At 44.2% G+C, this 16778-nt stretch overlaps 1 protein-coding gene across 7 annotated transcripts in view; it reads right to left on the bottom strand.

Annotated features, from left to right (window-relative positions):
• Positions 1-222: 222 nt before the first annotated feature.
• MINDY2 (MINDY lysine 48 deubiquitinase 2) overlaps positions 223-16778 on the bottom strand; it is a 97587-nt gene continuing 81031 nt past the window's right edge. For 4 of the 7 annotated variants that reach the window (XM_031002533.3, XM_055363134.2, XM_031002535.3 and 1 more), the window contains 2 exons: positions 10118-10312; positions 223-7645 (listed from right to left, as the gene is read on the bottom strand). In XM_031002533.3, the coding sequence (XP_030858393.1) occupies positions 7517-7645; positions 10118-10312 (324 nt within the window). In that variant the 3' untranslated portion in view covers positions 223-7516. The remainder of the gene's footprint in view (positions 7646-10117; positions 10313-16778) is intronic. The other 3 variants (XM_031002534.3, XM_031002536.3, XM_063699023.1) reach the window with 1 other exon arrangement.

Below are 16778 nucleotides of genomic sequence, written 5' to 3'. Positions count from 1 at the left end.
GGGACTTCAGGCACATGCTACCACACCCAGCTAATTTTTTTAACATGGTTTAGAGTTAACTGTTTACTTCCTGGGAGTGGGGAAATTTTCTCTTTATCAAAAGTTGGCCCTAATATTCTAAGAGTTATAAGTAAATGTGAATCAATATGTCAATTCCCCATCTCCCCGCTCATCTTTCTTAACTTTGTAGCTTAATGACATGAATATACAGAGCGAACAGACTTTGGTCTAAATATCAAAGTTTATTGAAATAAAATATAATCTATAATAAAAAATACTACAGATGTTATTCACTGGTTACAGTTTTAAGTATATTAACAAAAACAGCCAACATTTTAATCCAACAATGACACTATCTTTGTGGTACAATAACAAACATGAAAGTAAATGTTGAATAATACTGAGTAATTCTGTCAGAAATATTTTATACTTTACCATCTATGTATGCCTTTTAAGGAATATCCTCCCAAAGTGAAACTTTTGAAACTGATGACATTGTTTTTAAGAATTAAGTAGTTTTAAAATAATTAGTATTTAAAACAAATTTATTTCACAGAAATTCAGTTCAACCCTAAGCTGGGTAGATGGTTTTAGGTATCTTTATGCAAAAAATGTATTTCAATGCTCTTTCCTATGAATCTCTAGGGTTGCTATTATTCCTCAATTGAAATTAAAGCTGGTCATAAAGCAAAACAGATGAATTATTTCAGAAGTAAAAAGGATATTAAGATAAAAAATGAAAGGAGGAGGAAAAAATAGGCACTCATACGTAATCTATATATTAAAACGCGTTGAGAACTCAGTAGCCAGTCTTGGCCTGGCACAAAGAGATCTTTGATATGTCACAGCAAATTGACCCAATTAGTCCAACAATAAAGTGGAGAAAGAAAACTTGTTTCTCTTCCTTGCTATATTTCAAGATAATTTTCTCTGTAGTCATTATACCATTCCACTTGCTACTCCTCAAAATATGTGCCTCAATCCAATTATTCTGCACAATTCAAGGAAAAGATTCACATGCACTAGCTTTAGGAAATGACTTTCAGGGTACCTCTGAAGTTTCACAAGCAAACATGATTCCTTTTGCTGACTGTTTTGTAGCATTCACACACCAATCTCCTGTTATATTGTCCTACCTGTAATGTGTGAATCTGTAACAAGTTGTCATTTATTAAGCAAGATAGTCTTTTAACAAAAACCTCTGAGGGCTTTTCAAAACCTCATCTTTAAAAATCTGTAAAACAAAGATACCCTATGTACCCTGAAAAAACTGCTTATTTCACATATGTGAAAAACAATAATAAAAATTCTGACAAAATTGAGAGACATACAAGACAGGTCTTCAAGGATTAAATACTGTTAGTCTTAAAACGTTGCAATTATGTTCACAATGTAAGGTTCATTAAAAATTTTTAAAAAACACATTGCATTAGTTAGAACTGCTTTGTAAGGTATTTCAGTTACAAGGCCTATTTTGACAGATCACTGATTTGAGAACTTAAATGGGAATTTCAGTTTCTTGACTTTTTTTTTTTTTTTTTTTTTTTTTTGAGATATAAGAGTCTCGCTCAGTCGCCCAGGCTGGAGTGCAGTGGGGCAGTCTTGGCTCACTGCAACCTCTGCCTTCTGGGTTCAAGCGATTCTTGCGCCTCAACCTCTCCAGTGGCTGGGATTACAGGCATGTGCCACCACACCCAGCTAATTTTTTTTGTATTTGTAGTAGATACAGGGTTTCACCATGTTGGCCAGGCTGGTCTCGAACTCCTGACTTCAGGTGATCCACCCACCTCAGCCTCCCAAAGTGCTAGGATTACAGGCATGAGCCACCGCACTGGGCCAGTCTCTTGACTTTTTATTTTCAGCTATAAAACAATTATGAGAGCCAAAGGAGCCAGGATCACCTTCCAAAACATTTTGTTTTGTACTTCTCTAATTTATGAGGCATTCTTTCTTCTCAAAGCAGGATATTACAGTGCAGATTAAAACTGGATATTAAAGTTAATGGTGACAAATTATTAAGTAGTTTGATGAAATCCTTAGAATATCAGATAAGAGAGACTTAATGGCAGAAGAAGAAGTCTACTGGGGTTCAAAGCTTAGGTTTTATATTTCTGCCATGGTATTTCAACACTTTCTCTGGGATAGTATGATGCCCTAAAAAATACCTGTGTTAGGCAGACAAGTCTAAATCTCCTTTCTCAGGACAATAGGACAAAACTGAACTTGAGGCAATAGTTGAAGAATTTTACCCTGTTTTTCAAGTTTAATTTTCTTGAGATCAGAAAAGTAAAATTAGAAACTAGAATCCTTCATGTAAAAAAATATATGCGTATCACAATTTATTAAACTCTAACATCTAAGAGCAGAAACACCAGGATTAAGAACATGCATGAACTAAAATTTAGATAGATATTCAAAATAAGTTAAATTTACCAGAGTCCTGCATTTGGCCTCTCCCATGCCATTATCTCTATTTTGCAATTTGTTTTGTTCAGGAAGCCTCTGATTTTAATATTTAAAGTGTCACCTGAGAAGAGTAACCTCAATTCTTCATGTTTTCTCAACAATCTTAGAGGTGTCGGACATCATTAATAAAATATACTAAATTATCAGAGAACTTAAGAACGCTAAGATTCTGATGAGTTCCTTTACCATTTTCAGTCACTTTCTAAAAGGGATTTAACTTCACATTATCAAATAACATTTTACAGTAAAAACAAAATTTATATAGCCCTAAAATAATATTACTTGAGAGATCTAAATGAATTCCACCAATGCAAACGAAGTTTATATACTGTATTAGTAATTTGATACCACTGTATTCCATGGAGAAAAAGGCAAAGAGAATCTAAATATTTAGATCTGTGAAAGATACTAGAAAAAAATAGATTTTTAAATGCTTCTGATCCTCTCAAAATACTCTTGATTTTGACTCTATAGTCTATAGAACACAAAAAAAACTGTAAAATGCATTTGGGAAGAGATCATGCCATACTCAAAGAAAATTCTACAAATTTTGACAGCATTAAAAAAACTGACTTAAGATATATTTTGTTATTGAGAAAAAAGTGTGCACATTCAAGAACATAGGATGTGTAGTATTTGTGATAATTTAAGTCATACTTTGTGCTTATACTATGCCCTTTATTCAGGAGTGCAAAACACTTAATCAAAAAGAGCATCCTTCACATATTTAAAGAGTACATTGAGGCACAGAAAGTTTGCCCAAGGCAAGATAGAAAGTCAGGATTATAGACACAAAATGATCTAGAATTCTTCATGTCCAATTCCTTAAAATACAAATTGTAGACTATTTGTAATGCCTCCATCTTATTTTATCAAACATTAGTAATTTTACTATTATAAGTTTATGCATAAATACTGTGTGATAGGTAATGCCCATAAGGTTTTTATCATGTTTTAAGGTAACTTGTGCATGGAATAGGAAAAGTTAATCAAATGTAATCAATTCGCTTTTGCTTTTTAACAAAAAATAAATGAGCTATTTGAGGACAGTTCTGGAAATTCTTGCCTTGATTTTTCTCCAAGATTTTAGATATGTAGTTCACATGTGAACATTAATATATGAACAATTATTTTCTTATTTATTGGCCTCTAGTTCTCTTTCCTCTCATGATCTGTCTCTTAGTGAACTGACTTTCTGATTCATTGAAAGCAAAATGCTAAGAAGGTTTTGTGCAAGTGCAAAATGTTTAATCTTGGGTTCAGTCAACTAGTCTCTGATACTAACTTGCTTACTTAAGCCAAGATCAAGAAGTATGAGAAAGAACTTGAAATATGATAAAGAATTTGAAACAGAATATGGGATAAGTAGTCAATATTAGAAATGTGAGACAATAAAAACAAGATATATTCCAAAGCCTAATCCTAAATTTAAATCTACACTTCATTCAACTCTGAACCTGACCTTGAGACATGGAAGAAGTTACTTTACCTAAGCACACTGCACCAGTGTAAAACCAATGCCAATCTTAGCTGCTTTATACTGCTTAATGTGTATATGTACACATGTATTCTTAAAATGGCGATTCTTAAATTGAAGTTCTGAATTCTTTTGAGAATCTAACAGAGGTCATGAAAACTTGCTTCAGAAACACACATACGTAAAGTACTTTTAAGTGTTGATCATGTACTATAAATCACAGCATTGTGGATGCAATGGGATTAGACATGAAGAAAAATTTTATATTTTTAATAAAGACTGGTTACTAACCTTAAGGAATATACTTAGACTCTGAAAGTAAAAGGAAAGTGCAATGACCATATTTGTTCATTCATCTGCCTATTTTCAAATCTAATGATGATTTGGTTGATGCAAATATGTCCCTAATCTAGGCTATAAATGATAAAAACAAAAATGTTTAAGTTCTAACTTTTGTTAGCAGTATACATCTAAGAATTTTCAACAATTACAAAATACTTGGAAGGAAAGACTTTAATATACCACTTTCAAAATCCTATGTACCCAAACCAGCAATGAAATGGCTGGATATACAACGTTACCTTGGGCAAAATTTAAGAAAATAAAGACACAATAGCCTAATTTTTTTTTTTTTTTTTGAGATGGAGTCTCGCTCTATTGCCCAGGCTGGCATGCAGTGGTGCTATCTCAGCTCACTGCAATCACTGCCTCCTGGGTTCAAGCGGTTCTCCTGCCTCAGCCTCCCAAGTAGCTGGGATGACAGGTGCCCACCACCATGCCTGGCTAATTATTGTATTTTTAGTAGAGACGGGGTTTTGCCATGTTGGCCAGGCTGGTCTCGAACTCCTGATCTCAGGTGATCCACGTGCCTCGGCCTCCCAAAGTACTGGGATTACAGGCATGATCTAAATTCTTTATACCCTTCAAGGACAGGAAACCAGTATCTCTGAAAAGTTTGTTTGTTTTAATACAATTGAACATTTCATCTTTCCCCCCACAGTAATCAAAGCAAACATTTTATCATTATTATTCTTGGTATATCAAAGTAAATTCCAGGAATGTAAGAAAGTCTGACTTGGAAATATTACATAGAAAAAGGCTGAATTAACACATTACATTTTTTAGTTTTTCCTTGTAAGTATACATTGACATCTACTTATCTGATAGCAGCACTGCTGGTTTTGAGTGAGTTTTGTTTTGTTTTGTTTCCTTCCAGAGGGAATGCAGTATGGCAGTATTTTCTTTGGAACAAATTAAGAAGATAGTAACAAATAACAGAAGAAATACTTCTACACATATATTTTCCATGGGCAATAAATAGATAAGTATATAATTATGAAAAAATAGGCCTCAACTATGCTTTTTAAAATTTCTCAAGGTTTACTGGTTTGTTTTTCTTATTCAAATATAATGCACTATCACTACTATCTGTCCCGGGAAAAACAAACCCTGAGGTTTGAGTTACCTCCTTCAGCCAATAGAGTGATATCAAGAGTAAACTTGGATTGAGGTCAACCTGTTTGAGCCAATAGAGAGTTCTGTAGTATATCTGGTTATTTTACTAACGTATACATATTCTAGGTTATAATCAAGATACTCATTAAATATTTTCTATCAGAGTTTTATATCCCAAACAGGTTCTTTGATGATTTATCATGCTACCATAGGAAATTTGAAGAAATAACAAATTGTGTAACAGAAATAGACATGCAATATAAAGGACATAAAAGATACAGCTTGACCCTGGATTTTTCCCTTAGAATAATTCCTTCCATAAATAAGACTCTATTTTTACATACAGATTCATCCTATAACTGGTCTTGGATCATAAAGTTAATGACATAGTTGAAAAAATCCAGACCACACATTTTTGTGGTCTTTTGTCACCCCAGACCACACACAAAAAAAACATTCTCCAAGTGGATGCTCAGGTCAGATTATGATGCTCTTAAATAAATGTACTGAAGCTTAGAATGTAAAGCACACAACTATTTGCAGCAGCAATAGTCTTTCAAAATAACTAAAACAAACTTTTAAATATAAGGCATATAAAACAGACTACTAAGGATAGTTTTCCAAACTATATATAGAAACACAGGAAAATATGTGTGGCCTCATAATAAAGTTAAATAAATATTATTTCTGAGTTCTTATAAACACTATAAGAGGTTATAGTTTTATTTGGTTCCCATAAATTAAAAACTCTGATTGCTTTTACATAAATTCTTAGCTACTCTCAGACTTTTTTTTTTTTGAGACGGAGTCTCCCTCTGTCGCCCAGGCTGGAGTGCAGCAGGGTGATCTCGGCTCACTGCAACCTCCACCTGCTGGGTTCAAGCAATTCTCCTGCCTCAGCCTCCTGAGTAGCTGGGACTACAGGCGCGCACCACCATGCCCGGCTGATTTTTTGTATTTTTAGTAGAGACAGGGTTTCACCATGCTGGCCAGGCTGGTCTCGAACTCCTGGCCTCAGATGATCCGCCCACCTTGGCCTCCCAAAGTGTTGGGATTACAGGCGTGAGCCACTGCGCCCGGCCCTTTCGGATTTTTATTAATGTCTTTTTATAAGAAACAGAGATTATCTCTAACTTCCTTTCAGAAATGTGCTTTTTCATTGGTTTTAATAAGTACATTTAATTTTCTAGCAATGAACATGACTTAAAATTTAAGGTTCAAGGTAGTTCTAGAAAAAGGTAGACACTGAACTATCTGCTTTTCTACATCCCCATATTTACAAAGCCTAGCATCCACTGTGCTTTCCTCCATACACTCAATCACACTGTCAATAAATAGTAACTGTGGTCCAGGTTACCTATGAAAAAGACTCCAAAATTCCTCAAAATTTTACAACACTACAAAGTCATTAATATCTGATATTGATAGGTTATAAGTATTAGTGTTATGTAACTTTTTGCTATTGGAAAGAAATACAAATCTTTATTTTTGCTATCTAAATTAAATCTAAGCTCCATGATCAATTCTCAAGATAATACCTAAAATGTACATTCCTAAATAAAGGTAAAGCTGTTTAAGGGCTGAACTAGTCCAATATACAATTAAGGGTTATTTATTCCTATTATTTTGTTTGTTTTTGTTTTTTTGAATCCCTATGTTAAACCCGTGGTTTCTCATGAATTAGATCATAATTTAACATTGTAAAATTTCAGAAACTATTGTGCTAATATTTAGATTTCAGGAAGGAATCAGACTAAATCAATTACCTCCATTCACTGTTAGAACAGAAGATATAATAGCTTACTAACTGATATGAGTTATGAATGTCACTATGACACAAAATTTGCTGTGATTTGCTAATCTGGCTACAAGTGCAGTATTTTTCATGAATGACAACACACAGCATTTCCAACTTGTAACATGAAACTCCAGCTCATAACGAGTGTATTGTGTGACTTGAAAAAGTCTGATTGTAACTAAGTAACAACCGTTCCCCTGAAAAAACGAACAAAATCCATTGGGAAATCAGGCACAGACGGTATTGATCGGTTTTTCTTCCTTTCCTCCTGTGGTTTTGTTTCTCAAGACATATAGGTGGTTCCAACAGAAGCCAACTTGTTACAAAATAACACAGCTATTTTTTTCCTTTTCTTTTTCTTTATCTTTTTCTCGTGGTTCCTTCCGTTTACGTTCACTATTCCCAGATTGTCTTCCACTTGATGGAGAGGCTTGTGCTGGCTGGCCCTGCTTTAAGAAAAATATACAGCAAGAAATTACTCTAACTATTCTAAGGGACTTACTCATGGTTATCTAGAAAGGAAAACTGTAACAGTGGAAGGAATCACTGATGGAAAAAGAAGCTAGCTATTGGCATACAGATTTGTTATATTACATGGTATCTGAGCCATTACCTCTACCATTCTGGATATAATTAATGTATTCATTATTCTAAATAAATAAAATTTCTTTTCTTTTGTTTTTTTGAGAGAGAGTCTTGCACCGTCGCCCAGGCTGGAGTGCAATGGTGCAATCTTGTCTCACTGCAACCTCCACCTCCTGGGTTCAAGAGATTCTCCTGCCTCAGCCTCCCAAGTAGCTGGGATTACAGGCACCTGCCACCACGCCTGGCTAACTTTTTGTATTTTTAGTAGAAACGGGATTTCACTATGTTGGCCAGGCTGGTCTCACACTCCTGACTTTGTGATCCGCCCACCTTGGCCTCCCAAAGTCAGTATTTCAAACAGTAAATAACGTAAGATTATATTGCCTAAAGTCAAATTGAAGACGCATTTTGTTAAAAGTTTAGAAAAGAAAGTGACACCTTTTGATAAACTATAATAGTTCTTCAAAACCTCATTAAATTCCATAATAAACAGACTTTTTTTTTTTTTTATTGAGATGGAGTCTCACTCTGTTAGGCTGGAGTGCAGTGGCACAATCTCGGTTCACTGCAACCTCTGCCTCCCAGGTTCAAGCGATTCTCCTGCCTCAGTCTCCCGAGTAGCTGGGACTACAGGTGCACGCCACCACACCCAGCTAATTTTTTATATTTTTAGTAGCGACAGGGTTTCATCATATTGGCCAGGCTGGTCTCGAACTCCTGGCCTCGAGATCCACCTGTCTTGGCCTCCCAAAGTGCTGGGATTATACACGTGAGCCACCGCACCAGCCATAATAAACAGATTTTAAAAGGAGAAAAGAACCCCTGAGAATTGGGAGTGTGGAATAAGTGTATTTAGTGAAATAAGACACCTTTTTTGAGTGAAAACCTAGACATAACATGGTAGGATTTAACTATTAAGCTTGGAGTAGTCAATATTTGAGCTAGAAATAGAAATTTTATACTTATTTTAATGGGGACTTCTATATTTAGTTTTATGAGACTTAAAAGGGCATCTTGCTTTCTTGTATGCCCAAATCAGAATTTCTTATGTATCTGAATCAAAACGAACAGTTTAGGCCAGGCATGGTGCCTCACACCTGTAATCCCAGCACTTTGGGAGGCCGAGGTGGGTGAATCACTTGAGGTCAGGAGTTTGAGACCAGCCTGGCCAATATGGTAAAACCTCATCTCTACTAAAAATACAAAAATTAGCTGGGCATGGTGGCACACACCTGTAATCCCAGCTACTTGGGAGGCTGAGGCAGGAGAATTGCTTGAACCCAGGAAGCAGAGGTTGCAATGAGCCGAGACTGCGCCACTGCACTCCAGCCTGGGCAACAGAGTGAGACTCCGTCTTAAAAAAAAAAAAAAAAAAAAAAAAAAAAAGAACAGCAGTCTGGCATGGTATAAACATAAAAAAGGGGAATATTTTTAACTTAATGAAATGAGATGTAACATGTAGAATCCCACCATTAAATTTTCAGTGCTTTAAACCGTTTAACTACAGAAAGTGAAAAGTAGGGAGATGTCAACCTTTGTTGAATACCTAGTACATGTTAAACATTGGGGTAAGCGCTAATATTATTTGTTCTTCACAACAAACTTAAGAGCTCTTCTATTTTACAGATAGGGAAAATGAGGCTAAGAGAGGTAGAGGACGTCATCCAAGAGGTTGCAACTAAAAGGAGAGACAGGAGCAGGAAATGCAAATCCACATTTATCTGGCTCCAAAGTCTATTTTTTCTAGTAGTACCTCATACTGCCCTCTAGTTGATTGAAACGACTTCATCCAAATAGGCTTATTTTCTCTGCAGCTATTACGAATTTTAAAAATAAATTTGAAAATCAGAACCTCAGGAGAAAACATTTTACTAAACGAGATACAAGCTTAGGACAATGTCATAAAACCCACAGGTGCTAAAATCCTAACAAAATTGAAGAGTTAACACCTAATTTAAAATTTTTTATCTCAAGCGAAATTTACTGCTAAAGTGATCATCTTTTTTTTTTTTTTGAGAAGGAGTCTTGGTCTATCATCCCGACTGGAGTGTAGTGGCACAATCTCAGCTCGCTGCAACCTCTGCCTCCCAGGTTCAAGCAATTCTCCTGCCTCAGCCTCCCAGTAGCTGGGATTACAAGTGTTCACCACCACCACGCCCGGCTAATTTTGTATTTTTAGTAGAGATAGGGTTTTGCCATGTTGGCCAGGCTGGTCTCGAACTCCTGGCCTCAAGCAATCTGCCTGCCTCAGCCTCCCAAAGGGCTGGGAATACAGGTGTGAGCCACTACACCCAGCCGTGATCATCACATTTAAGACTCAGAACACTAGTTTTTACCTGAGCCTGTGTAGAAGCAGCAGCAGCAGCAGCTGCTGCTTGTTCCTGTTCCTGGTAGTATTGAGAAGCCCGTCTGTCCTCTTCCTCTTGGAGTTTCTTTGCTAGTTCCAAATCACTGATTCCTTCCGGGATTTGTTCCCAATTGATCTCTTGGCTCTGCTGTTCTTGTTGTAGAGATAATGCCATAAGATAATCCTAAGAAATTAAATTATAACCATCATTAGCTATGAGATTTTACCCAAGAATGAATGACTGCAAATACAGATGTTATATCTATAAAGCTGTAAGAATGGCTTTTAAAAAATATACCAGGCCTGGGCAATATAGCAAGACCCTGTCTCTACAAAAAAAGTTTAAAAACCAGCCAGATGTGGTGGTGTGCACCTATAGTCCTAGCTACTTGGGAGGCTGAGGCAGGAGGATTGCTTCAGCCCAGGAGTTTGAGGTTACAGTGAGTTATGATCTCCTCACTGCACCCCAGCATGGGTGACAGAGAGAGACCCTGTCTATAAAAATGAATAAAATAAAAACAAAAAAAGAAAAAGAAAGCAATATAAAATAACAAAATAATTAAAATAAAATAAAAATCATTTTATTTTAAACATTAAAATGACAGTTATCTTCCTAAGTATTTCCCTTGGGGAGCTATGAACTTATTTCAGTGATTCTGTCATTGTTCTAAATATTTTTGGAGGCCAGGTGCGGTGGCTCACGCCTATAATCCCAGCACTTTGGGAGGCCAAGGCAGGTGGATCGCTTGAGCCCAGGAGTTCAAGACCACCCTGGCCAACATGGTGAAACCCCGTCTCTATTAAAAACACAAAAATTAGCCGGGTATGGTGGTGTACGCCTGTAATTCTAACTACTTGGGAAGCTAAGGCAGGAAAATCACTTGAACCTGGGAGGGAGAGGTTGCAGTGAGCTGAGATCACGCCACTGCACTCCAGCCTGGGCGACAGAGCAAGACTCAGTCGTGAAAAAAAAACAAAAAATTGGGGGAATGTATTTGAAATTTTTTCTGGAAGCCATATATAGGCAGCCAAGAAAGCTAAAAACAAAACAAAACAAAAAGTAGCGGGGAGCCAGGTACAACGGCACACACCTATATTCCCAGAACTTTGGGAGGCTGAGGCAGGCAGGCTGCTTGAGCCCAGGAGTTTGAGACCAGCCTGAGCAACATGGCAAAACTCTGTTTCTGCAAAAAACACAAAAAAATTAGCTGGGCATGGTGATGCATGCCCGTGGTCCCAGCTACTAGGGGAGGCTGAGGTGGGAGGATCACTTGAGGCCAGAAAGCTGAGGCTGCAGTGAGCTGTGATCACACCATTGCACTGTAGCCTAGGTGACTGAGACCCTGTTTCATATATAAATAAATAAGTAAATTGGTTTAAAGAATTTTTTAAAAAGTTCCCCATTTACAAAAGAAACATGCCTATAGGCAATTCAGACAAAACTGAAAACCATAAACAACAAAGTTTAAATCACCATAATATCATTACACAGAGATAACTACTGTTAACAGTAGTTTATTATTTTTCTACATTCCCATACAAATTCAAACCAACCCTGTGAAACTACTGTAATGTTTTCTTTTCCATTTAGTGTCATAAAAGTCTTCTGTTTAAGAAAATAAGAATTTCCCAAGATTATTAAATATTCTTCTAAAAGATGACTTTTAAAGCCAACATAGTAGCCATCATATAGTCTTACTCAATTATTTAACCATCTCCTCCCTCCTCCCATGTACACACTCAGATTAGTTTCTATCAGAAACAGTGCATTTTGGTCAAGCATTAACTTAATATCCACTTTATTAAGAGTCGGTGTTCTCCCTCTCCCTCTCCCTCTCCCTCTCCCTCTCCCTCTCCCTCTCCCTCTCCCTCTCCCTCTCCCTCTCCCTCTCCCTCTCCCTCTCCCTCTCCCTCTCCCTCTCCCTCTCCCTCTCCCTCTCCCTCTCCCTCTCCCTCTCCCTCTCCCTCTCCCTCTCCCTCTCCCTCTCCCTCTCCCTCTCCCTCTCCCTCTCCCTCTCCCTCTCCCTCTCCCTCTCCCTCTCCCTCTCCCTCTCCCTCTCCCTCTCCCTCTCCCTCTCCCTCTCCCTCTCCCTCTCCCTCTCCCTCTCCCTCTCCCTCTCCCTCTCTCCCTCTCCCTCTCCCCTTTCCACGGTCTCCCTCTGATGCCGAGCCGAAGCTGGACGGTACTGCTGCCATCTCAGCTCACTGCAACCTCCCTGCCTGATTCTCCTGCCTCAGCCTGCCGAGCGCCTGCGATTGCAGGCGCGCGCCGCCACGCCTGACTGGTTTTCGTATTTTTTTGGTGGAGACGGGGCTTCGCTGTGTCGGCCGGGCTGGTCTCCAGCTCCTAACCACGAGTGATCTGCCAGCCTCAGCCTCCCGAGGTGCCGGGATTGCAGACGGAGTCTCATTAACTCGGTGCTCAATGGCGCCCATGCTGGAGTGCAGTGGCGTGATCTCGGCTCGCTACAACCACCTCCCAGCCGCCTGCCTTGGCCTCCCAAAGAGCCGAGATTGCAGCCTCTGCCCGGCGGACCCCCCGTCTGGGAAGCGTGGAGCGTCTCCACCTGGCCGCCCATTGTCTGGGATGTGAGGAGCCCCTCTGCCTGGCTGCCCAGTCTGGAAAGTGAGGAGCGTCTCTGCCCGGCCGCCATCCCATCTAGGAAGTGAGGAACGTCTCTGCCCGGCCGCCCATCGTCTGAGATGTGAGGAGCGTCTCTGCCCGGCCGCCCCGTCTGAGAAGTGAGGAGACCCTCTGCCTGGCAACCGCCCCGTCTGAGAAGTGAGCAGCCCCTCCGCCCCGCAGCCGCCCCGTCTGAGAAGTGAGGAGCCCCTCCGCCCAGCAGCCACCCCGTCTGGGAAGTGAGGAGCGTCTCCGCCCGGCAGCCACCCCGTCCGGGAGGGAGGTGGGGGGATCAGCCCCCCGCCCGGCCAGCCGCCCTGTCCGGGAGGTGAGGGGCGCCTCTGCCCGGCCACCCCTCCTGGGAAGTGAGGATCCCCTCTGCCCGGCCAGCCGCTCCGTCCGGGAGGGAGGTGGGGGGGTCAGCCCCCCGCCCGGCCAGCCGCCCCGTCCGGGAGGGAGGTGGGGGGGTCAGCCCCCTGCCCGGCCAGCCGCCCCGTCCGGGAGGGAGGTGGGGGGGTTAGCCCCCCGCCTGGCCAGCCGCCCCCGTTCGGGAGGTGAGGGGCGCCTCTGCCTGGCCGCCCCTAATGGGAAGTGAGGAGCCACTCTGCCCGGCCAGCCGCCCCGTCCGGGAGGGAGGTGGGGGGGTCAGCCCCCCACCCGGCCAGCCACCTCGTCCGGGAGGGAGATGGGGGTGTCAGCCCCCCGCCCGGCCAGCCGCCCCGTCCGGGAGGGAGGTGGGGGGGTCAGCCCCCTGCCCGGCCAGCCGCCCCGTCCGGGAGGGAGGTGGGGGGGTTACCCCCCCGCCTGGCCAGCCGCCCCCGTTCGGGAGGTGAGGGGCGCCTCTGCCCGGCCGCCCCTACTGGGAAGTGAGGAGCCACTCTGCCCGGCCAGCCGCCCCGTCCAGGAGGGAGGTGGGGGGGTCAGCCCCCCACCCAGCCAGCCGCCCCGTCCGGGAGGGAGGTGGGGGGGTCAGCCCCCTGCCCGGCCAGCCGCCCCATCCGGGAGGGAGGTGGGGGGGTTACCCCCCCGCCTGGCCAGCCGCCCCCGTCCGGGAGGTGAGGGGCGCCTCTGCCCGGCTGCCCCTACTGGGAAGTGAGGAGCCCCTCTGCCCGGCCAGCCGCCCCGTCCAGGAGGGAGGTGGGGGGGTCAGCCCCCCACCCGGCCAGCCGCCCCGTCCGGGAGGGAGGTGGGGGTGTCAGCCCCCCACCCGGCCAGCTGCCCCATCTGGGAGGGAGGTGGGGGGGTTAGCCCCCCGCCTGGCCAACCGCCCCGTCCAGGAGGTGAGGGGCGCCTCTGCCCGGCCGCCCCTACTGGGAAGTGAGGAGCCCCTCTGCCCGGCCAGCCGCCCCGTCCGGGAGGGAGGTGGGGGGTCAGCCCCCCGCCTGGCCAGCCGCCCTGTCCGGGAGGGAGGTGGGGAGGGTCAGCCCCCCGCCCGGCCAGCCACCCCGTCCGGGAGGTGAGGGGCGCCTCTGCCCGGCCGCCCCTACTGGGAAGTGAGGAGCCCCTCTGCCCGGCCAGCTGCCCCGTCCGGGAGGGAGGTGGGGGGGTCAGCCCCCCGCCTGGCCAGCCCCCCCCGTTCGGGAGGTGAGGGGCGCCTCTGCCCGGCCACCCCTACTGGGAAGTGAGGAGCCCCTCTGCCCGGCCAGCCGCCCCGTCCGGGAGGGAGGTGGGGGGTCAGCCCCCCGCCCGGCCAGCCGCCCCGTCTGGGTGGGAGGTGGGGGGGTCAGCCCTCCGCCCGGCCAGCCGCCCCGTCCGGGAGGGAGGTGGGGGAGTCAGCCCCCCGCCTGGCCAGCCGCCCCCGTTCGGGAGGTGAGGGGCGCCTCTGCCCGGCCACCCCTACTGGGAAGTGAGGAGCCCCTCTGCCCGGCCAGCCGCCCCGTCCGGGAGGGAGGTGGGGGGTCAGCCCCCCACCCGGCCAGCCGCCCCGTCTGGGTGGGAGGTGGGGGGGTCAGCCCTCCCGCCGGGCCAGCCGCCCTGTCCGGGAGGGAGGTGGGGGGGTCAGCCCCCCGCCCGGCCAGCCAACCCGTCCAGGAGGGAGGTGGGGGGGGTCAGCCCCCCGCCCGGCCAGCCACCCCGTCCGGGAGGTGAGGGGCGCCTCTGCCCGGCCGCCCCTACTGGGAAGGGAGGAGCCCCTCTGCCCGGCCACCACCCCGTCTGGGAGGTGTACCCAACAGCTCATTGAGAACGGGCCATGAAGACAATGGCAGTTTTGTGGAATAGAAAGGGGAGAAAGGTGGGGAAAAGATTGGGAAATCGGATGGTTGCCGTGTCTGTGTAGAAAGAGGTAGACATGGGAGACTTCATTTTGTTCTGTACTAAGAAAAATTCTTCTGCCTTGGGATCCTGTTGATCTGTGACCTTACCCCCAACCCTGTGCTCTCTGAAACATGTGCTGTATCCACTCAGGGTTGAACGGATTAAGGGCGGTGCAAGATGTGCTTTGTTAACCAGATGCTTAAAGGCAGCATGCTCGTTAAGAGTCATCACCACTCCCTAATCTCAAGTACCCAGGGACACAAACACTGCGGAAGGCCGCAAGGTCCTCTGCCTAGGAAAACCAGAGAACTTTGTTCACTTGTTTATCTGCTGACCTTCCCTCCACTATTGTCCTGTGACCCTGCCAAATCCCCCTCTGCAAGAAACACCTAAGAATGATCAATAAAAAATAAAAAATAAAATAAAATAAAAAAAAAAAAAAAAAAAAAAAAAAAAAAAAAAAGAGTCGGTGTTGACTAAAATTTGACCAGTCTGTGTACCTCCTCCCCCATCTACCCTCAAAATAAGATAATTTTAAATAATACAGAGGATGGGTAAATGGTTTTTGCCTGTGGCCAGGTGCAGTGGCTCACGCCTGTAATACCAGCACTTTAGGGGGCCAAGGCGGGCACATCACTTGAGCCCAGGAGTTCGAGACCAGTGTGGGTAACATGGCGAAACCCTGCCTCCACTAAAAATACAAAAATTAGCCGGGTGTGGTGGCACATGCCTGTAGTCCCAGCTACTCAGGAGGCTGAGGTGTTTGCTTGAGCCTGGGAGGTGGAGGTTGCAGTGAGCCGAGATCGCACCACTGTACTCTAGCCTTGGTGACAGAGTGAGACCCTGTCTCAAAAAATAAAAAAGGTTGTTGCCTGGAAATATCTTGTCATATATATAGCATGACTATCTCATGGATATAAAGATATAAAGAATTTGTCCTTCAAGTTCTTCTGAATTCTTCAAACTCTGCTCTTTATGAAGCCTCATGGTCTTGAATCCACCTCTTTCTTGCTGCTTCCAGATAACAATCTCAACACGTTATCTGGACTACTGTGACAATCTATCGCTCTGCCTTCATTCCCCTTCTCCAGTTTTTTTCTTTTTTGAGACGGAGTCTCGCTCTATCATCCAGGCTGGAGTGCAGTGGTGTCATCTTGGCTCACTGCAACCTTTGCCTCCTGGGTTCAAGCAGTTCTCCTGCCTCAGTCTCCCGAGTAGCTGAGACTACAGGTGCGTGCCACCATGACCGGCTAATTTTTTGCATTTTTCTAATTAAAGACGGGGTTTCACCATGTTAGCCAGGATGGTCTTGATCTCCCGACCTCGTGATCGGCCCGCCTCGGCCTCCCAAAGTGCTGCGACTATAGGTGTGAGCCACCATGCCCAGCCTTTTTTTTTTTTTTGAGACAGACTCTTGCTCTGTCACTCAGGTTGGAGTGCAATGGCACGATCTTGGCTCACTGCAACTTCCGCCCCCTGGGTTCAAGTGATTCTCTCACCTCAGCCTCCCGAGTAGTTGGGGTTACAGGTGTGCACCACCACACCTGGCTAATCTTTGTATGTTTAATAGAGACAGCGTTTCGCCATGTTGGCCAGGCTGGTCTTGAACTCCTGACCTCAGGTGATCCACCCGCCTCGGCCTCTCAAAGTGCTGGGATTATAGGTGTGAGCCACCCTGCCTGGCCCAGTATTTTTTATATATAATATAATGCTTAGAAAAATCTCGCATATTTCTCTTAACATTTAAAAAACAACACCCCTGTATAGCTTC

The sequence above is a fragment of the Gorilla gorilla genome, chromosome 16 (genome assembly GCF_029281585.2).
Source record: "Gorilla gorilla gorilla isolate KB3781 chromosome 16, NHGRI_mGorGor1-v2.1_pri, whole genome shotgun sequence".
NCBI classification, from domain to species: Eukaryota; Metazoa; Chordata; class Mammalia; order Primates; family Hominidae; genus Gorilla; species Gorilla gorilla.
The sequence above is the reverse complement of the archived record's forward strand: the minus strand, read 5'-3'. Positions and strand labels throughout refer to the sequence as shown.